Source organism: Anoplolepis gracilipes, chromosome 6 (assembly GCF_047496725.1).
Source record: "Anoplolepis gracilipes chromosome 6, ASM4749672v1, whole genome shotgun sequence".
Classification (NCBI taxonomy): Eukaryota; Metazoa; Arthropoda; class Insecta; order Hymenoptera; family Formicidae; genus Anoplolepis; species Anoplolepis gracilipes.
In genome coordinates, this window is record NC_132975.1 from 12,924,297 (window position 1) to 12,946,060 (window position 21,764).

The 21,764-nt window shown below is 33.7% G+C and overlaps 3 protein-coding genes across 10 annotated transcripts in view; 2 read left to right on the top strand and 1 right to left on the bottom strand.

The window, feature by feature from the left end:
- LOC140666473 (RNA-binding protein 25) overlaps positions 1-21,764 on the bottom strand; it is a 58,959-nt gene that overhangs the window by 15,590 nt on the left and 21,605 nt on the right. For 3 of the 6 annotated variants that reach the window (XR_012046756.1, XM_072893700.1, XM_072893699.1), the window contains exons 1-5: positions 5,912-6,078; positions 4,732-4,874; positions 3,832-4,186; positions 3,540-3,734; positions 3,345-3,460 (exon numbers count right to left, since the gene is read on the bottom strand). Coding sequence is in view for 5 of the 6 variants with exons in the window: in XM_072893700.1 (XP_072749801.1) it covers positions 3,345-3,460; positions 3,540-3,734; positions 3,832-4,186; positions 4,732-4,839 (774 nt within the window). In the remaining variant the exon portion in view is untranslated. Of the gene's footprint in view, positions 1-3,344; positions 3,461-3,539; positions 3,735-3,831; positions 4,187-4,731; positions 4,875-5,637; positions 5,656-5,911; positions 6,080-21,764 lie in introns of those variants that run through there. The other 3 variants (XM_072893703.1, XM_072893702.1, XM_072893701.1) reach the window with 3 other exon arrangements.
- Positions 6,383-11,395, top strand: LOC140666774 (serine/threonine-protein kinase VRK1). 3 transcript variants are annotated; one of them, XM_072894299.1, is made up of 10 exons: positions 6,383-6,531; positions 8,122-8,288; positions 8,417-8,542; positions 8,642-8,838; positions 8,925-9,165; positions 9,290-9,490; positions 9,649-9,872; positions 9,948-10,216; positions 10,339-10,478; positions 10,878-11,395. In XM_072894299.1, exons 2-10 carry the CDS (start codon positions 8,123-8,125, stop codon positions 10,961-10,963), a joined length of 1,650 nt encoding a protein of 549 aa, XP_072750400.1. In that variant the 5' UTR covers positions 6,383-6,531; position 8,122; the 3' UTR covers positions 10,964-11,395. The 3 variants fall into 3 exon arrangements, with proteins under 3 accessions (XP_072750400.1, XP_072750398.1, XP_072750399.1); XM_072894297.1 differs by having other exon boundaries at positions 6,384-7,015; XM_072894298.1 differs by having other exon boundaries at positions 6,384-6,954.
- Positions 14,755-21,764, top strand: part of Gefmeso (Guanine nucleotide exchange factor in mesoderm) — a 41,600-nt gene continuing 34,590 nt past the window's right edge. The window contains exon 1 of the mRNA XM_072893688.1: positions 14,755-15,261. Coding sequence (XP_072749789.1) covers positions 15,183-15,261 — 79 coding nt within the window. The 5' untranslated portion in view covers positions 14,755-15,182. The remainder of the gene's footprint in view (positions 15,262-21,764) is intronic.

Consider the following 21,764-nt stretch of genomic DNA (forward strand, 5'->3'; position numbering starts at 1 on the left):
CTTAGACTTTTAGGATATATTTAAGTACCTTAAGAGCTAAACAGATGCATCGCAGAGGCCACCCAATGTACTTACAACATTGCAAATGTGCCTGTAAAATTTTCGATAGTGTCTAAATCTAGTGATAAAATTTCTAGAGTTTGAAAGGGTTCTTACTTTTTTTTAGATTAAATTTAGAGACATTCTTGATCAATATTCAATAATTATTAGAAAGTAATAATACCAATCGAAGGCGCAGTCGTCATGAAGAGAAGGTATCCCGCCAAAACATCTTTTCACATTCGCCAAGAAACTGTCTGATAACATTTGTTTTCTCCTGGATATGGTTACACGCGTTATGGCAGCCGATGCAGCAAACTGTTGAATATCAAATGCACAATAGTTTGCCCACCGTTATCGTCCCCGTGTTATTAAACGCAACGTCTTAGAAATAAATTAGTATAATTCATCTTTATTCGTTACACTAGTATCCAAAAATGGGTTACTGTTTGGAAAATCGATTCTATTGCTAATTATTGTCCGACTCTTTGCACAACATTAAAACATAATCTGCAAAAAATGTTATTAAGTATGTTATTATGCAAAACATTTCCTTCTAATATTTCTTCCCATCTATATATAGAAATCTTTTGTGTATAGATATAAACTATATATAGATTTCTATATATATATTTCATTATAATATGCATTGATAATGCTTGCTGCTACAATTGTACAATTTGAAAATAAATTCTCTTTATATATTTTTTTTTCTTTTTATCGTGTAGCATTTATCATTAATTCTGTGTTTTACACAATTATCTCTTTCAACATCGAATAAAATATACATATATAAGCTCTCTCGTCCATACGGTAACCCATGGTTTTAAGCTCTAACAAGGGTAGAATAACTCAGTGCATAAAAGTAAATGCACATTGTGAGGAGAGAATAGACTGCTGAAACATGAAACGTGGTCAAAAAGGTATTTTTCTCAGAGATGGGTCAGTTCACTAGCAAAAAAAACTACAAGAACCGAATTGCTTGTGTTGGCTCATGGTTGTGGAGTTTACTCACGGTGTGAAGTTGACTTGGTCAGTCAGTGTGGTGGTACCGGAGAATGGAGGAGCGCGCACCTAGGTACTACATGTCTGATCGAGACGCTGACAGAAGCTGTTTACATAAAATAAAGACAACAACTGAACAGTCGCCATTGGTGATGGACAAAATCAGTTTCAATTGTGTGTACCGAGCAAAGTTCTCTCGACCCTATCAAATAATCTAATCCGTATCGTAAAGTGTGTCAGCGCCAAACTTATGTTTTGATCAAAATGATAATAATAAGATTCCAATCCTAAACTGTGCGTGAAAGCAACCTGAACAACCGCTTACCTACGTTCAATATGCAAATACTAGACTGCTAGGCCCCTTTTACAAATATCAATCAATAACTTTGCCTATAAATGACTTTGAACACTTGAATATTATATAAAAAAATATTTCTTTAACTTTTTAATTTTGAAAAATATTAATTAACACATCTCCTAATTTTAATAATGTCTAGCAAGACAAGAAATTAAATTTCAATAAATATAAAATACTCAAACATCATGCGTATTTAGCTACGTGTACAATTCAAATGATTATTATAAAAGTAAAATATATCCACACAATAGATAGAAAGAATCCATTAATTCGACACATATTGAAATCTTTGATATTAATTGCTAGCAGTTTAGCATGACATACAAAAGTAGATAAAGTTACTTTATTATCAAACGAGAATAGTAATCTATCTCTAAACGTCAAAAATATAACAGTCGTAATATGGCAGATCTATATTTGCGACGAATCAGCAAAACGGAATATACCAATAGAAACAAACCGATCAGCTATATGTCGCCAGCTTGTCGCGAAGAGCACAAGAGTCTCCTTCTTAATTGTATAATAGAGCGCATTTCTTTTTTTTTTTTTTTTTTTTTTTTTTGCTTTTTTCATGTTTGGTTGTTTGGATTATACTCTGACTTACCGACGAGCCTGCAGCCGCCTGCGAAAATACGAGGGATGTGCTGTGATTGACTCCCTTCAGAGCCAATGAGTGAGTGAAAGGGTGGTCCCCATACACAGCATTCCTAGGCGTGTGCGTTTGCTGTGTGCGACGCACGCTGCCTGTTATTATAATTATAGCAACGAGTCACGGCTCCAATTGTTCAGAGCTAACATAGCACACACGCACTTTACCACAAAATACTTAAAAGCTACGGTTTTCGAGAGATATATTCTCGCGAGTAATCCTCTCTTGTATATCCAAATACATTCTTTTACATTTCAAGTATACAAAGAGAGTTTAATTATCAGTGCCTGTGATAGAATATATATGCGATTGGACACTCTTACGATTGCAAAAATGCTTGTCGATTTATGACTTGGTATTATCAAACATTGAAACACGCGTAAATATGTGTCCGATCGCAACATCTATATAAAGTAGATACTAGCGGCAATTCATCGACAAACATTAAAAGATAAGTTCTTTCGTGTATAGCACGAATTCAGAGATTTACGTCGTTGTTATGCTGCTGTATGCCTTTGATTTCATCTATATCAGCAAGACGTAATGTAACAATATTTTTATGTACATTCAATGTTCTCAATTTTCGCGAAAATTTTGCGTACACACATTACATGATCCGATCAATATCATTAACATATTCAAATATCATAAACTTATAAGTGAATCGACATATATGTAAAAGCTATAAACATCATAAAATTAACAAATAAAATAATACAAAGTATTACAAACATATAGTTGATATTTTGAAAAGATAAAATTATATTTTTCTTTATAAGATAATAAATAATTGTATATATTGTTATAAGATAATAAAGAATAAAAATATACAAAAAATTAAGAAAAAAAACAAAAAGCAACAATGATATGAATATTCAAAAAGAATACAGATACACATTATTGCCAATATGTATTAATAAATACATATTAGTCACAGATTATTTGATCTTAATTATTTAATTAATTTTGCATCTGAAATACATTAATTTATCCCGTCACATTTTCATTAGTTTATGATAAAAATTATATTCAATCGCGTGTAAGAAAAAATATGTTTATAATGCTTTGTAGCCCGAATATGTTACACATAAATAATTTTAATTTCGTCATGAACATCAATAAATTAATGAAAATTCTTTCAGTATACTTATTAAGAAAGATTAAAAAATTTCGTCTTTTTGTGTCTACGCAAGATCATAAAAGAACTTTTCATGATCATAAAAAGAAAAGAGAGATGTAGGACTTAAAGAAAAAAAAAAAGAGATCTAGAAAAATACTTGTAATAATAATTACCTTCATGACTTCACGGAATTTGCCAATTTCCCGAGTGATCAAGTCTCTTTTACTTTCTTCTATTTCCGCATCATCCAGATTTAAGGATTTAGCTACCATTTTTGTCTGATGTTCCTCTGTAACGAATTATACAAAGTTAAACTCTGACATCACTCTCATATAAGAGAAGAGATTTCGAAATTTTATGTAAATTACCTGGAGCAACTTGAGCCATTTCTAAATCTGCAGCGTGTTCACTAATGATCTGGCTGATACGAGCGAGCGCATCTGCATCAACCACTCTCATACCTTCGTCCATATAATCTTCGCCCTCTTCGCCATCGGCTCCTTCACCAGACGTCTCGTCTTGTAGAGGTGACTGACCACCCCTGAGCTTCTTCCTTCGCTCAGCTATAAAGTATATCATTATATAATTCATGTTATTTAACTCTCCCCTTCCTTCACCCCTTCCATTTTTTCTTTTTTATCATTTAATCCAGAAACTTACCTTTAAATTGATCCAGGACTACCTTGGCTTTAGCATCCACTTTGACAACAAGCTTCTTTGTACCTATTTCCATGTCGTGGAGTAATCGAACTGCTCTGAGGCCTGCATCGGGACCCGCATATTCACAAAAGCCGAATGCCTGTACCCTTTTCCACGAGAGAACATGTCCACATGCACCCAGGATATGTCGTATCATCACATCAGGCGCTCTGTCCATTATGTTACCGATGAACACCGTAACAGGCGGGCCAGATTCCCTCTCGCGTCTTCGATTATTGTCGTGGCGATTCTGGTTGCGCGAGTAACGTACGGCCGGCGCGGATGTCTGCATCGCAGATACGGGTGTTGGAATCATCTATGTTATGTAAATGGTAGGAGTCTTAATTATGCACATGTCTACTCATGCACTCGGTTTTTCCCCTCCCTCTCTAATAACGCGATTAATTTATTTAAATTGCTATAAAATATCAAATTATAATACATTCCGCTCTATGTATCATGCATCAAATAAATTCAAGGAAAAACATTTTGTATTCAAAGCTATTTATATAAATTTATTAAAAAGATATTGTTGCAAACTTGGAACAAATTTTATGTGTGATACAATTCATGTTGATATAAATAATGTTAGTTCATGCTTAATATATTAAAAATAAAAAATGCAATACAATACTTTGATTATATATATATATATATATATATATGTATATGCATGTGTGAATAGATTACAACATTAAAAAACTAATTTTTTAGCAATAGCAAAAGCAAAAGTTACTGCACACAAATTGGATTATTTAATTCATATATATAGCAAACATAATGTATTTTACACAGATAACTGTATCACTACAATATCAAAACATAATTATCGTGCTACAATCATGTGATAAATTTACTTACATGTGCCATAGGCATGACTCCTCCTATAATCGGTGGAGGTGCACCAACCATATATGGCATAGGGGGCATCCCTGGAATACCCATAGGTGGTTGACCAGGATAAGACATGATAATGGCAAATTGATACTACAGCAATGAATATTCTGCAACAATAAATTATCTAAATTTTTAACAAATCGAGTAATTAAAGTAAAAATTTATTTTATTTTAAAGATAATTATATACGTATAAATTTATATTTGTCTTACAGACACAAAATTACATACATGTCGTACAATGTAACTTTAGACAATAGATATATTAGTTTGATATATATCATAAAATTTAATGCAAGTTAATTTTTCAATAAATTATCAAAACAAATAACACTTTGAAATGTGATATCAATATCTGACAAAGATATTACACTTTAAAGTCATATTTTAATATATTAGTAAAAAGTCAAACTTTTAGTTACATTCTAAACAATAAATTAATTACAAAGAGAAGAGCATTATCTGATATATTGTAAAATAGAATCGCAATTTCAAAAATCAAATTGCTATTGAAATATGTGAACACGAAGCTGTGCTAATTACATTTGTATGTAGAAAGTATATATGTAGAAAGAGAATAAGAGGCATAATTGACATTTATTGCAATACACAATAGAGGAGACAATCATACTCGACTCTTACTATATACGTGATATTTATATCACTTAAATGAGATAACAACAATAAATTACACGAGATCATTCTAAACGAGAGTAATCAATCCATAAATAACCGGAAACGACGAAGAATTTTACGTATGAAATAAGAAGCGCGGGTGATGTGTAACAACTCTTCACAAATGCCTCTTTCCCTCTTTCCCTCTCTCTCTCTCTCTCTCGTCCTCTTCCTCTGTAGCTTGTAATCAATTTACATAGTTCAATGTGTACCCTCTGCTGCACTGATCTCCTTGCAATTAAACGAGCTTCTTCAATTCCTCGACAAAAAGACCGATACAATTACTTACAATTATCTTCGCGTCGTGCATCGGCGTACTATTCGCAAACGCCCGACAGAGAGAGAGAGAGAGAGAGAGAGAGAGAGAGACAAAGAGAGAGAAAGAAAGAGAGAGAGAGAGAGAGAGAGTGAGACGTCAATGCGGACACAATTTAACCACTAAACGGAGAGATTATCGGGATTATACTCACAGGACAGACCCGGAAATCGAACTACAGGTTATCGTACTAGAATTCTACACGTCATTTCGATAAAAATTATCGGGCCGGACGCAAATTTCCTCGCGCTTGAATCACAATACTACTCCGATCTCCGAGCAACGATTTCGTACAATACAATTGCGATATCATCACGGTGTAATCGAATATCATAGTACGGCAACTCCCCTCGTATTCCGCTATTCCTAAAATCTACCGACGCGCATGCGCGAGCAGCTACGCACGTGACAAGCGATTCATTAGCCAATCATTTGCCGCTGTTGGCGACAAGCGAGAGACGATTGGTCGTCTGCCCGTTCTAAGATGGATCCAGTCAGTTGACATTAGAGTCTGCAGAAAAAGCGTCTTATGAAAAACAGCGGCCCCTGTCAGGCCTGTTTCTCATAGGAACTATATACGCATTCAAAGGCGATCGGCCTTGAGTTGATTGGCGCTGCGATTCGCTGTAACGGCAGCGCGATTTGCCAGACGAAGCGGTGAGCGGTGCGCGTGTGTAGAATGGTGTAGAATACCAAATACCGAGGCGAAGGGAAGGAACTCGAAGGAGCCGTCAAGAGTGCCGTCAGCGGCGGGCCGTTGCGGGCCATTGACAGGCGTGTATAAACGTGCTTCCCGCTCGTACCATTTCGTACGGCACGCGACGACGAGGAGAACGGTCTCGAGGTCGTCGTTCCGTGCTTCCGTTAACGTATACACCGTACAAGTACAGGCCTGCTCGTTAGTTTACCCTCCTTACGTGCGTCCGCATACGTATATGTTCCTCGCCCCCGTATGCGCGTATCTCGGAGCCGCAGCGGTGGAGACGAAAAACCGGCTGATCGTCACGCACGATACATCGAACTACTCCGAATGGCGATATATACATTACACACATATATATGCGTCACGATCCTGTTGTAACTAACCTTGCAGAACGCGTCTCTGGCGTCCAGCGAAACCTAATTAGTAGTTTGCGAATCTCTCGATTTCACTCATTGCGTTCCTTCGCGAGTGCTAGTCGCATGAGTGCGTGAAATGTGAGTTCCTCTTGTTGAATTATAATTAAAGAGTCGTTTGTTAAAGAGATACGTACGTCATGTAAGTATACTTATCCCCGCGGAGGATGACAAGTGTAGGAAATCACTCCGATGTTGCGAAATTTATTTGTTATAAACTCTCTCTTTCTCGCATAAATCATCTATTGTCAATACAATGCTTATTATTTGCTTGATTGTTTCATATGATTGATCGACATTCAAAACATACGTTTGTGTTGAAACAAAAACTATAGAGGCTCGCTGAGAGCATTTGTTGCACACGTAGAAACAAATTTTATCGTATTCCGTAAATTTGCATGCTCGTATTATCGCGTATTTATTGGCAAAATTTATTTAATGATTCATTGTTGAGTTACTAAATAAACTTCAAGTTTGGCTTTTTTGTCGATTATTTTCAATAATATATATGTATAAATATTTTAGTGCAACTAGTGAGATAAAATTGTGCATTTTCATCTCATGAAAAAAAAAAAAAAAAAATAGTATTTCTGAAGTAGCATTTTCCTGATCTGATGTAAACAATTTCATTTTTTACGCCACGTGTCAAAAAAGTTACGAGTTTATTATAGATATGCGAAATATAAATATGCTTGATATTTTATATCTATATATTTTTATGTTGCAAAATATAGGATACACAACTATCAGTTTATATTTAACATTTGCTATCTTAATTATAGATATATATTATAAATATCTTCTAAATATTGTAAATATTTGAAACATAAACAAAATTAAATGTACAAAATATACATTATATATATAATTTTAATGATGAAATGTACATTTTTGCGCAGTTAAAATGTAGATAAAACATTTTAGAAAATGTATGCATGTGGTATCTTTAAGAAATTAATGAAAAGAATAAAATACAAGATTATTAATATGCTTGATGTGTCTTTATGATATATTCTTGTCTTTATGGTATATACAATACATGTATTACACTGTTGTATGTCAGTTGATGCAATGTGTTGGTATCTCACTTGTATCAAATAAATTTTATCTTTTCTATGATAGAATTTTGACAATACAAATAAACTTTACATTGCAAATTAAATTATTTTCTATCTATGTGAAATGTAATAAATTATGTTACTTTGCCAAATAAATAAATTTAATATACATGTGAATGATTTAATATAGAATGCCACCGAGACGAGCGGAAGATGTGCCTGTGAAAAGAGTGGCAGCTGCAGGTTGTAAGTTACCAACGCAACTGCCAGCGGGAGAAATCCTAACTGATATTACACAGAATAAATGGAGACTAGGAAATACCATTGGATATGGTGGTTTTGGAGACATATACTTAGGTAAGTGTTTATATCCATAATCTATTTGCACAAGATTCATTGCATTTCATAAGATTAAGTGTAATCTGTATCATATTTTATGCATATATAAAATTAAATATAATAAAATTGTTTTCTTTTTCCTACAGCTTCTAATGATATTACGTCGCCTGTCGGCCAAGATGCCAAATATGTTGTAAAAATTGAACCTCATAACAATGGGCCATTATTTGTTGAAATGAATTTTTATATAAGAGCAGCACGTAAGCACATGAGTAAGTAATACATACATGATATGATTCATATTTATAATTTAAGGACACAATTAATGAATGGAATTATATTATTGATGTTTTGACATTTTTTTGTTACAGTTCAAAGTTGGTGCGAGTCTCAAAGAAAGAGAAAAATTGGTGTTCCCACGTATGAAGGCTCGGGATCGCATATTTATAGGAATCAACGATACAGATTTCTAGTAATACCACGATATGGTATAGATATTGGAAAACTGTTCCTATCGCATAGGAGGAAATTGCCAACAAGATTAGTTAACACGCTGGCTGTACAAATGGTAAATTTCATGCTTGTGATGTGCATATAAACAATATCATGCAATCTTGTTTACGATTATTCAGAAATTATAATCTTTTTTTGCAGTTGGATGCATTAGAATATATTCACAGTAAAGGATATGCTCATGCAGATATTAAGGGACCAAATATCCTATTATCGTACGGAGATGGAATAGGGAAAGAAAAATCCCAAGCATATCTCGTAGATTATGGACTGGCGTATCGTTTTCGCACAGGAACTGGTGAACATAAGCCATTTGTACATGACGAGAGAAGAGCTCACGAGGGCACTTTAGAATTTACATCACGGGATGCTCATCATGGAAGTACGTCACATTACTTTTAAAATTTTCATCATTATATCAGCCTAGCTATAAAGAACATTATTATGTTATGTAAGAAACTGACAGGAATGATCAAACTGTTTCATTAAGTAAAACATTTTTTCAGCACATTCAAGGAGAGGAGATCTAGAGACTTTAGGATATAATATTATACAATGGTTATGCGGAAAGCTACCTTGGGAGAAAGATAGTGACGACGTGGATTCAACCATAGATCCAGAAGAAATTCATCGACAAAAAGAAATTCTCTTATCAGACTTGCCTTCATTTATGGATAAATGCTTCCCTTATAAAAAAACACCGCCAGGTTAGTAAAAATATAAAGTAAAATCAATGTCCACAAAATAAAAAAAAAAAAAGACTGAAATGGATTTACATTTTATGCATTATTTATATACTGTTATTTTTTGTTTTAATGTATAAAATATTAACTCTTACTAATAATCAAAATATAATCTCTTACAGCTGCAATTATGAAATATATGAAGTATGTGACCGAGCTAGAATTTGAGACCAAGCCCAATTATTCCTATTTACGGAATTTATTTGTACACAGTGGCAGCCAAGATGGCAATATTCCTACATGTCTTTATAGTATGAAAGAATCGAATGAAAATCTTACAAGGGCTATATTTTTTGAGCGTCCATATTTAAGAGAAAGGAGACCTTGCAAGCCTGTAAATGGCGAGGTAAAATTCACTTAATTTCAAGTATGTAGTATAATTCTTAAAAAACAAGCTTATTATTGTTTTAATATTATTTAGATTCGAATAACACGAAATACACAGCCTAAGCATCCAGTTCAGAATAAAGAGTTTAGCTGGGAAGCAGTATTGGCTCTGCACCCGGACAAATTTGCAAAAATTAATACTCAACCGCCACCTTCGTCTCTGACACCGCCTCTTACACCCCCATCATCATCACCTTCACGACCACCATCTCTACCGACATACGCTATGCTAGACGTACTTCGTAGAATGAAGGAAAGGCAATCAAATTCATTAAGACATAAAGGAACGCCGAAATCATCGGAGTGAGTATTCAACTTTTATGATTGCATATTCAAGCATAATAAATATATATGTATATGAGAAATATATATGTTTTATTCATGTTATTTATATCTTTATTAATCGATTATCTTTCAAATCTCAGTAACGAACTCAAGCCAAAATGGATGACACCCGCGATGGAAGAAGTCGCACGATTAAAGAAAAAGGTTGTCGAGTCTCCCGATCCTGCAGCCAACCTCCAAAGTCCACGCGTAACACGTTCACGTGTGGCGAAAATAAAACGTAAGATTAATAATTATAATTATTGTTAAAAAAAAGGAAGTATATAGGATGATTTGCCATTCTTATATTTTTAATCAATAGTATTATATTTATGGTTAGTCAATATATTATAAACAAAGTATATATTTATTACATTCTATCAACTTGGTTACATTTGGTACATCAAACTGATGCATTGTCAATTATTATTTAAATAATTGCAAAGATATATCTTATAATCATAAAAACAAAATAAAATTTTTATAATAAACTTAATTAGTTTAGAAAATATTGATGATTGATTTTTTATGGTTGAAAAAAATTATTTTACATTTATATAATAGAACAGTGAACCTTCCTACAATTTTTTTTTAATTTTTTGTTTTGAGATTTTGATGGATAATATATAACTAATTATAGGCCGTGGAGTTAAGAAGCAATATAAACGAAAAAGGGACGATTCGACCGAAGTTTCGCATAAAAGAAGAAAAGGCTCATTTTCTTAAATGAACCTGGTTAGTATTATGGAGATCATGTTTCTGACATCATCGGAAATATATAATTAGTATTATTCGGACAAAATCTCATTTATCAACACGATGTTATCGATACACATCGCGCTAATTTGTTTAAGACTGCTTCATCATGATAATTTGTTCTTCGATAATGTTAAACCATATGTATAAGATTTCTAAATAGTTGTATAGTGAACAAAATAGTGATAATATTATTAATAATACTAAGTGACTTCCTCCTAGGAAATTACAGAGATTGAATAGAATTAATGTGTTCGTATAGAAAGACATTAACTGTGGATGTCATAATATTCCTGCAAGACATGATGTCTGCTACATAATTTAAGATGGCACAAGTGAATTTTGCAATCAAATTATTAGGTTGAATTTATTTAACATTAAATTAATATTTAGAGAGAGAAAGTGTGTGTGTGTGTGTGAGTACGTGAATATGTATGTGTGTGTGTGTGTGTTATATTATAATCAATCAGATTAAATGTTTCTCTCTATATATTTACAATCATAATTAATTTAACTCACGTTCGTGTTCGACACAATATATAACACTAATAATGTTATAAAATTGCTAATGTCCCAATCTTGTGTTCTAAAAGAAGTAATATACTGTATTTAGATACAAAAACAAACTGACACAAAATAGCAAATATAATTATATGAAAATTACGATAAATAATTGTAAATTACAAAATTTTTGATTTATAAATATTCTTGTGCAATATAAATCATAAATGTGAAAGGAAAAATAACGTTGAATGTGTCATACTGTTTGTAAAATCTTGTTTTCCATAACGATCGTGTCTTTCCCTATCTCGCTCAAGGATCATTGTGAAATATTAAGGATTTGCAAATATCTGATTAAATTAATATCTGATTTAATTAATTTATTAATTTTCTCTTGTTATTAATCAAACAATTATGCTTTTGTTATGCAAAATCAAGTGACATAGAAAAAATAGAATTTTTTGCGTTAGACACACACGTATTTCCTTTGTTAAAGTCAAAACTGTAAATACGCCATTCTCTTCATTAGAATAATTCGTTCCGCTAATTTGTATAAAAATGTATTTAATGATATACAGATGTAACTTTTTTTAGATTAATTTCTACAATAACATGTGCAGTAAGTAAAACCGTAGATAGAACATATATTTAGTTTATATCATGACACTTAAAACTTATGCTAGTATTCAGGACACAATTCAATACTAGAAAGAAACATTAACAAAACGTATGATAAGATTTCGCTATTTTATATATTGTACGAGTGAAAGAGATTCAGTACTTTTTTTGTATTCAATGGCGTAATTTCTGAGCTTACCATATATTAGAAAATACTACACCATGATTTATTTTATGTCACGTTACGTGAACTTTTAACTCAGATAGTTTTAAATATAGATTAGAATACTTGCGTGTTTACACAAAACATTATTAATTATTATATAATCATTGTTAGTGCTTTTCGTTGTCGTGATCGATTTATAGATTTACGTTACAATTTTTTTACGATACACATTTGTGATAATTTATTTATATCATTTTAAGTTATATATGTACCTGTGTCCTTTTTCTCTTTTCGAAAAACATCGTTATTGCTCGAAGTTAACATTGATTATAATCTACATTTGTATTCTATTTTAGGCGCAATTCCTTATCATTATACTTAAATAATAAAAATAATTGATACTCTATTTCCAAAGTGTATATTAAAAAAATGATTCAATATGTAATTCCATATGAGAGATTTTTTAAAAAGTCATAAAATCTGTGCTACAAACATTATTCTATCGATACTTTATACAGTCAAATATACATATTAGATTACTTTGTACAGATTAATATCTCACTGTGGCAATAAAACAGACTTTGTAATAATTAAAAACACAGCGTGAGATAAGATCGCGCGTTTTCTTATCGTTTTCGTATCGTTACAAACTATTATTATTTTATATACATAAGATGAGAAGATAATGAATTACTTAAATTCGAGCGAAAAATATAACTAAGATCAGAGATGTAACTATTAAATATAATAAAACGAGAAATGTGTGTGTGTGTATATATATAAAATATAAACCATATGTATATACATATGTACTCGCGTCGGCATTCTATATCGTTCAATATATTGTTTATGGCTACATTATAATGCGAAATATATATAAACAAGTATTTGAATAATTAACATATTTATATTTTTGCATGTAATATTGCAAATTTATACAATTTATATTCAAATTATTAAATGATTTATATTATTTAAATTATTATTTATAATATGCTAGAAAGAGAAGGCAATTAATCGTATTTTTATTATTAAACTATTTAGATTATATAAACGACATTATTCACTTTATCATTTTTATAAGAAATAAAATAGCAGTAACATACAAAAGATATTAAAGACTATTAGAAAAAATTAATAACGTGTCAATCTCCTATACAGCACAAAAAGGTCAAAAGATATCTTAAAGATGTCTAAAAGATAAGACGTTTAGGAACATGTGCTGCAATAGGCTCTCTTTTCAAAATTAATAAAATATGTATTAATACAATATGTTTTTTATTAACAAAAGTTTTTATTACAGTTTTATTTTTTAAAAGTCATGTTTATTATGAAAAATATAATACGAGAGTTATTCAAAATTTACATGAAGAAAAATCTCAAATGAAGGGAGACTTCCACGACCAAACTTTTACAATTATTCCTCCCTAATCTCAAGGTTAATAATAGGAAAGATTAATTTTAAATTTAAAAGAAAATTCTCGGAAGGTAAAAACGGTGTCTTGAAATTTTGGGGATAAATTTTCATTTTCTGATATTAACGCAATTTTGTTTGTAACGAACATTAAAGAGCAACGTCCTTATGTTTAGGGAGCGCATTCTCCATTCATTCTCGTCGGATGCAACAGCGAGCATCGGCCATCTAATAATAGAACGGCGGCGATTCCGTTGACGTATCGTGCGTGCCCCTCTAATATATATACGCACGTGTAAGTGCGTATTCCACGCTTCTTCGAAAAATAAACGCCACGCGCGCAGAGGCTCGGAAGAATGTATTCTTTTGCGGTGCCCCGGATTTTGAGTGTATTTTCGAGAGATCTTTTATTCTGATGTCACGCATTCGTTAATATTCCATACAATATGTCTATAATTTCTATGCTTTCTCATTGAAATATCTCAGCAAATCTTTCGAAACGTTTATATATTACTTTAAACACATAGTTTCAAGGAATATTTAAACAGCCCGCGATGATAGTAAAAGGTAACGTTAATTAAGATCATTTAATATCTTTTAAAATTAAGATTCTATAATAAAAATCTTTTATAGATATATTTGTAAAAAATTGTTATTCTGATTACAATTTATCTTCACTAAGGTTTCTAAACACAGATCAAAATAAATCTGGAAAAAAAGGATTCAAAGTCGAGAGACTGTTTCGTAAAATTCAGAGAAATGCATTCGGTTAGCCCACGCAATCGTTCGCCCTCGATTTAAGACATACCCCAGCCTGGATCTTTTAGACAGATCCATTTAACAAATGTTATTTTTATTCTCTCATAATTTTTCCTTTTTTTTCTGTTTAGTAGAGATCAAAATAAATATATATGAAAAGAACTCAAAAATCGAGACACTTTGGTAAAATTCAGAGAAATGCGTTCATTGGCCCGCGCGATCGTTCACCCTCGGCGATTTTCGGACGACGCGCGCCGATCGTGTCAGTCCGTCAGTCGCGTTTTATCCTGCAAGGAGTGTGTTGTGTGTGACGTGCGCACAGAGCGCAAGAGCGCAAGAGTGCCGCCCGAATCCGACGTCGGTTTTACGCTCTCGCCTCACCCCTCACCCTTCTCGGGCGAGAGTTTCGGCGCGCCGGTCCAGGGTCCAGTTCTGGCGATTCCAGTCGGCGGTGTCAGTCGTGATCCGTCTGGCGTAGCGTGTTGGTCTGTTGTCTCTCTCTCGCGCTCGCGTGTCTGTTTCGCGCGATCGTTCACCCTCTCGTTCGACGCGCGAGACTTTAGTGTTTCCGAAAGACAATGTCGGTTCTCGCGCGTTCATGGATATGTTTTCGAGCCTGTTTGGAGCGGCCTGGCGAGACGTCGTTGCGCGACGATCGTTGCACGTCACGCGTGTAAAAGCAACGTTCGACGAAAGACGAGATACGAGGGATCATCGCTGCGGACGACGCGATGGGCAGCGAGGTGGAGGCTGCGAGCGCCAACGCCGTGGACTCCGACTCCGGTTCGGTCAGTTGGGAGGAATTTTTCGGTAAGCGACAATGCGATATCTCTCGTGTGTCACTTTTTCCCTCTCATTTCTTTCTCGTAAACGTGATTCCGAGATCGACCGCGCATGCGTTTGCGCGCGTGCGCCTCGATTATGTATGATGTTACACATGCAGTTCTTGTGTTTTTTCCGACACGTGTTTCGCGGAACATCTCGAATTTCGTGCATGGCGCAAAGCAAATGAAAGTGCGGACACGCATTCTCGAAACGCAAACGATCCAAATTAATGCGCGTCTCGAGTCTCGAGGCTTGTCGTCCGCGTTTATTGTGTCTAATGACGTGATCGTCTTCTCTCTCTCTCTCTCTCTTTTTCTCTCCAGTGCGTTTAACCAATTTGAGATGCACGCAATTGCGCAGATTTCCCGCGTTGCATGCAAGATTTGTACGTAAAGAATATCGATGAGAAAAAAGGAAAAAAAAGATAAATGTAGTATTGTTTCTTATAGAGAGAGAGAGAGAGAGAGAGAGAGAGAGAGAAAGAATAGTGTATGATATAAATATAATTATAATAAAAATAAAATTATTAAAATATAATTAAATATGTTATTAAATATATATAAATACGAGTGACAGGAGCTATTTTTACAAAAACTCGGATAATTATAATTTTTTTATATTAATGAAAGAAAAGCTAAGATATTTGCACTTTTTAAAGAAGACAAGCCTGAAACAATTTATATATTTTGAAACGGTTGACCATGACGAAATATATATAAATTTCAAATTTGCGTATCATATGAAAGTTACGAGAAGAACAGTTTGTAAATATCTTTTTTTTCATATCCATTTCGTCAGAAATCATGCATTTTCTGCCGACAAAATTCTTTGGCGAATTTAAAATTGTAATTCTTGATGAAAAGAAATTTATCTGATTGTTGATAAATCGATATTTTTTCTCGATGTATATGTTTTTCTAATTTAAATATTCTACTGCGGTAGAAGAGCTTTTGAAGAGAGCGCTCGCCTGGCACTTCTCTTTAATTAGAAAGTCTACAGCCGCGTAAAATATATGCTATTTCGTAATGACAAAAAGTGTAATTGAGACGTTACGCGCGTAGCGAGGTTCCCATAAGAAGGTCGAGAAGTTAACTCGGGGAAGCTAGTCGACGGGATTAATCGCCTGTGATAAATAAAACCCGTCGTAGAGTTGCAATATTCTCGCGTACAGATCTCGTTTGAAATGTATAACTAGCTAAGTACTCGTAAAAAAAAAAAAAAAAAAACGCGAACGAAATTCGAAAGGGATTATAATTATAAAATCGAATCGATGTTCGGCCGGAAAAATTCCTCGGATTTTTCACTACGCGAAAGTTTGCAACTCCACGAAGATCTCCCTTCAGCACGTCCGACCACTTCCAAGGGACAAGTGGCGCAAAACTTAAGGATGCAATACTCGGCGTGTCGCAAAAAACCGCCGCTTTGCCGGATGCAGCTTAGAATGACGGCCAAACGCGCGTGCGTTCCATGCGTGTGTGCTGCGTATCCTTGCCCTTTTACGCTGCGCGTCGCGTCACGTCGCGTCGCAACGAAAAATTTCTCTCTCTCTTTCTCCATGCGTCCGGATCTCTTCAAAAGTTGCTCCAGTCTCTTTTCGACGGTACAAAAACGGCCATACTACGATAATATACCGTCGTACTTTGGAAAGTACATTAGAATATGTATTGTGACTCGCGCTTTCTAAATAAGGTCACACGAAATCTGTAGTGCCTCTAATTTCTCGAATCTAAATGTCGAGGGTTCAAGTTTTGTAAAACATCGGAGATCTTGAAGTCTTGAAATTAACTTTCCGAAGCCCCATAAATTGCGAAGATACGGTTAACAGTGTCTTAAATTTTTTGGTCAATTTAAAATCAACTCTTCCTTAATAAAAATGTCGAGAGAATTATTTTTTTTATTACATATATCTAAATCATTATAACTAACAATAAGTCTGAAATTAAAATTAGCAAAAAATGTAAAATTTGTTTTTATTTTATTTTCTTTTTTTATTTTACTTCCTAGAATTTTAGTTTGTGAAAAGCTTATTTTTTTTCTTTAATCGGTTATAAATTATTGTTATCTCAACATTTTGACCATGTGATAAATATTGGAGCATCTTAAAACTTCGAATTTCGGAGAATTGAAACGATATCCAGGAATTTACGAGCAGAGAGAAAGAGAGAGAGAGAGAGAGAGAGAGAGAGAGAGAGAGGAACGCGTAACAAGAAAGACAAATTACATACACATACACCGTATGACACTCGCTCTCGTAATTCCGCGTACAAGCTGAGACGAATAAAAGACCACGTGGCCCGATCTTGATGCGCGACAAGTCTCGTTCGCCGAATCGAGGAACACGATCGCGCCCGCATTTAAACGCGGCGGTTCTTCCGCGAGGAGTATTTCCGCGATTCTCGTTCGGAATAAATATCGGTTTGTGCAATGGGCATTCCGGTGCACACGACATCTCGGTCACATCAGACCGATACTTACGGTCCTGGTAGCGTGGGCTTTGCCATGGCGTAGGCGTGTTTCTTGCTCCTCTGGTTCTGCGACCCCAGAGCGCGCGAGAGAGAACGTAACAAACGCCGGAAATCTTTCGATCGTGAGAGTTATCGAAACATTAATACCATGCTACGACTCTTTACCGTTTAATAAACACCCAAGTATACGTCTCTAGTATCGTTTAACAATTATTATCAGTACTTTCGATTTATGCGCTGGCGTCTCAAAACTATTAAATGTCCTTTTAATGACAGATTCCTTGGCTAATCCAAAGTTGACTTTTCTTTAGGAAATATTGAGGCATTAATAATTTTCCATAACTGATTAAAGAAAAAACAGGATTTTTGCAAACCAAAATTCTGAAAAGTCAAAAAAATAAATTACATTTTTCAGCTAATTTCAAATCAAATTAATGAAAATAAATTGAAGACCAATGAAAACGAATGCACAGTTATCTTTGCGTCAAACATTGTATTCATTAATCAACTATTATTATAAATAAAATATTATGCCATCTCAGTATGCCTTTAAAAGAGAAAAAATATCATTTCAACAGTGAAATACTTCACGATAAACTGCTGTAAACAATGTGGCTTACAATGTTTACAGTGGTTTATTGTGAGATATTTGACTGTTGAAAAAATGTTTTTTTCTTCTTTTCAAAGGCATACTGATTATGAGATAAAAAATTAGATATCATGTATGTTAACATTCACCTTTAAATTTGCGAATTATAATAGTCATTATCTCTTGTTATGTTTTCTTTGATATTATATTTGACATTTGATATAATGTACTTACTTTTGTAAGAAGGAGCATAAGTTTTTTTTTCTTTTCGGTCTATGAGTGTCTGAATTATTTATTTAGATTTACCACTGAAAAGGATCTGATGTAAATCGAAACGTTTGGCATAATATTTGATTTGTATAATAATAATTGATATACATATATAAATGCAATATTTGACGCAAGAATAACTGCGCGTTGGTTTCGATCTATTTTCATTGGCCTTCAATTTATTTTCATTAATTTGATTTTTACCACGTGAATTTTTAATTTCAAATTGTTTACTTTTTAGAATTTTAATTTGATATAATTTTTATTTGAGACTTAGTTACAATGATATACGTGACGAAAAAATCAATTATTTCTGTCGATATTTTTATTGAGGAAAAATTGACTTTAAATTGATCAAAAAATTAAAAATCGTCAAAAGGCATGCGTTAGAAATATCCTATATATAGAAAATCTACTAAAACAAAAAATATGTTTTAAAAATCTCTAGTGTGAATAATACTACATAATCATCTATTAATACATATAATAATATATATTTATTCCCTGTAACACAATTTTTTTTCATAAAGCATAAAGGAATTAAAGAGAAATTTAATCGCAGGAAGTGGAACTTTATACAAATTATATACACGCATTTGCAGCGTTGCAGAAAAATATAATTATTATCGTTAAGATTAATGAAAAAGGCTACAGTGCGTATAATACACAATTTTTGTACGCTAAAATAAGTATAGTGTGATCTGGACACGTGATCGAGAGGGGAGAGGTATAATATATTCACGCGACTATTCGTGAAAAGTCGCGCGATGCGCTTCTTCGAGACAGGTTCTCTTTCGCGTGTACTACGTGTCTTTTACGTACACGCGTGTACGACCAGCTTAGATCTTCATCCCAGACGCCATTGAACTTGATTTCCCGCGGCCTCGCTTGCACGTGCAGAAATTTTAAAGGAGAATTGCATCGCCCGCGGCGGCGCAGGTTCACTCGCGAGACCAGAACGTGTACGTCTCCGCCAAGAGTATCTAAGTCTTTGATTTCTTCTATTTAATCCTAAACAGATTAACCTCGCATGTACGTACACAACGTGGCGTTATCAGCGCTATGGTGTAAGAATCGATTGCATTTATATCTTATTATGCTTAATCTTATATCATTCAAGCTTTTTTATATTTTTCTATTTTATTATTCAAACTTTTTATAGTTTTATTATCGATTTCTATATTTATAAATTTTTTATCCTTCGGAATGGGATTTTTTGGCATTCTGAATAAAAATTATTTCAGTAAAAATTAAAAGAAAATTTTAAAAATATGAATATAGAGATTAATAATAAAAATATAGAAAGTTATATAAATTAATAAAGTTGTATAAATTATTTATAAAAGAAATTAAAAATAATATTTATCTTGTTTGATTAATAAAAGAATAAATTATTAAACTTTTAAAATTTGATAAATTGTTTTAAAAATTGAAAAAAAAAAAAATATATATATATGTGCAAATAATGCGCAATTCAAATAACATTGATCAATTTTATAAAGTTGATTAACCTTATTATTTTTTCCGTGATGAGAATTCAACTCATTGTCAGTAAACAAAATTCACAAACAAAGATATAAATCGAAAGTGTGCATTGTGTTGTATTATAATTCAATCTCTTTTTCTTTGAAATTTTTATTTAATTATTTTTCGATGAGAATAATAATTATTGTGAGAATATTAGCAGCCGTTTCCCGCGATTCCTTTGTCACGATGATGTGTTGCTGGATAACGCATTATCTAAATAGGATCGTCGTTCAGTCCTTTTTCTTTCCGTTGTGTTTCGACATTGGTCGCTTGTGACGAGGGAAAGAGGATGTTTACAGGCTTTGTTCTTCTTCATGCGAACTCGTATCTTCGTTCTTGATTGCACTCGCCCACGCAAAGTACGATATGATTTTCGCCGCGCGAGTTATCATCGTTCGTTCCACTTGACGAAGAAACATGAACCTTCAACCCTTTCACTCTCTAATGTCCGCGCGAACGATCGTATAAGCTAGTTATTATAATAATGACGTAACCAATCTTGTCTGTTTTTCTCTTCGTTTAAACAGAGATTTTTTTAACTCGTTGTATCAAGATTGAGAAACTTCAACCGTATAAACTTTGACAAGCGGTACGAAATACTTCTTTCATAACAGTTAATGTATTGACGTAATAACGTTTTCCTTCATCGATCGTGCACGTCTTTCTCATTAAGGAAATTGAGGAAGCGAGCGAGCGTAGCTTCGAATCGGCCACGATAGAGTGTGTGAACGAACCTTTATCTCGATTCTGCTGAAACGTATAAGGGAATCGTAGCGAGTAGCAACATTAGGCATCTCCGCGACTTTAACCCTCCTCGGTTAGTGGAGATATCCGGTTTTATATGTGTGTGTATATTGATATAAACACATACACACACACGAAGTCTGATCGCGAACGAGGAAGGGGACGACCTGTGTGTCGCTGGATCGAGATATGCGCGCAGTTCCCTTTTCCGCGGCTCCAGCCGTGGTCCACAACAGCTGATTCCAGAATCGAGATATGATGGATAGATAGACCGACACATTCGACCCTTGACCTGCGGCGTTTGTCTATCTGAAAGGCCGCTCATCCTTTTTTTTTTTTTTTTTTTTTTTTTTTTTTTTTTTTTTTTCTTTCCAGCTTCTTATTCTCTTTATGTAATCGCTTAAAGCACACGGGTATTTGGTTCTAAGAAATCTAGTTTTGACACTTTGACTACATTTGCGGAGAGAAAAAAAATATATGTGCGTAGAAAGACACGCGCGAGAAAGTATTGAAGTGGTTATAAATATTTTTCACAGAGTCAAAGTAAATAGGACGCGTGTGTCACGACATGTTGTAATAAGATTCCGGGAGTGGACGGCCAATATGTCGAAACATGACCGGAATAATTAGCTTGGGTTTACGCATCGTCACTTTGTATATTTTGACGAATGTCACGCATGTTTCCTGAAGATTGCGAAAGTGCGAGACGCGACACTTTAAATACTGATAAAACGTGCAGAAACCGAGTCGCGTGAAAGGCGGCTCTATGCACGTTCCAGATATTATCGTTCGTAAGAGAATTTCTCGGAAACGCCGAGGAATTTTTTATATTTATACCAGCGGACGCGATAAATGATGTAACAATAATCTCTTGCACAGAAGCGCATCGTGTT

Coding starts and splice junctions, on each gene's coding strand:
- LOC140666774 (XM_072894299.1), top strand. CDS start 8,123: ATGCCACCGAGACGAGCGGAAGATGTGCCTGTGAAAAGAGTGGCAGCT. Junction 8,289..8,416: donor TTTTGGAGACATATACTTAG/GTAAGTGTTTAT, acceptor TTTTTCCTACAG/CTTCTAATGATATTACGTCG. Junction 9,873..9,947: donor GCAAGCCTGTAAATGGCGAG/GTAAAATTCACT, acceptor AATATTATTTAG/ATTCGAATAACACGAAATAC.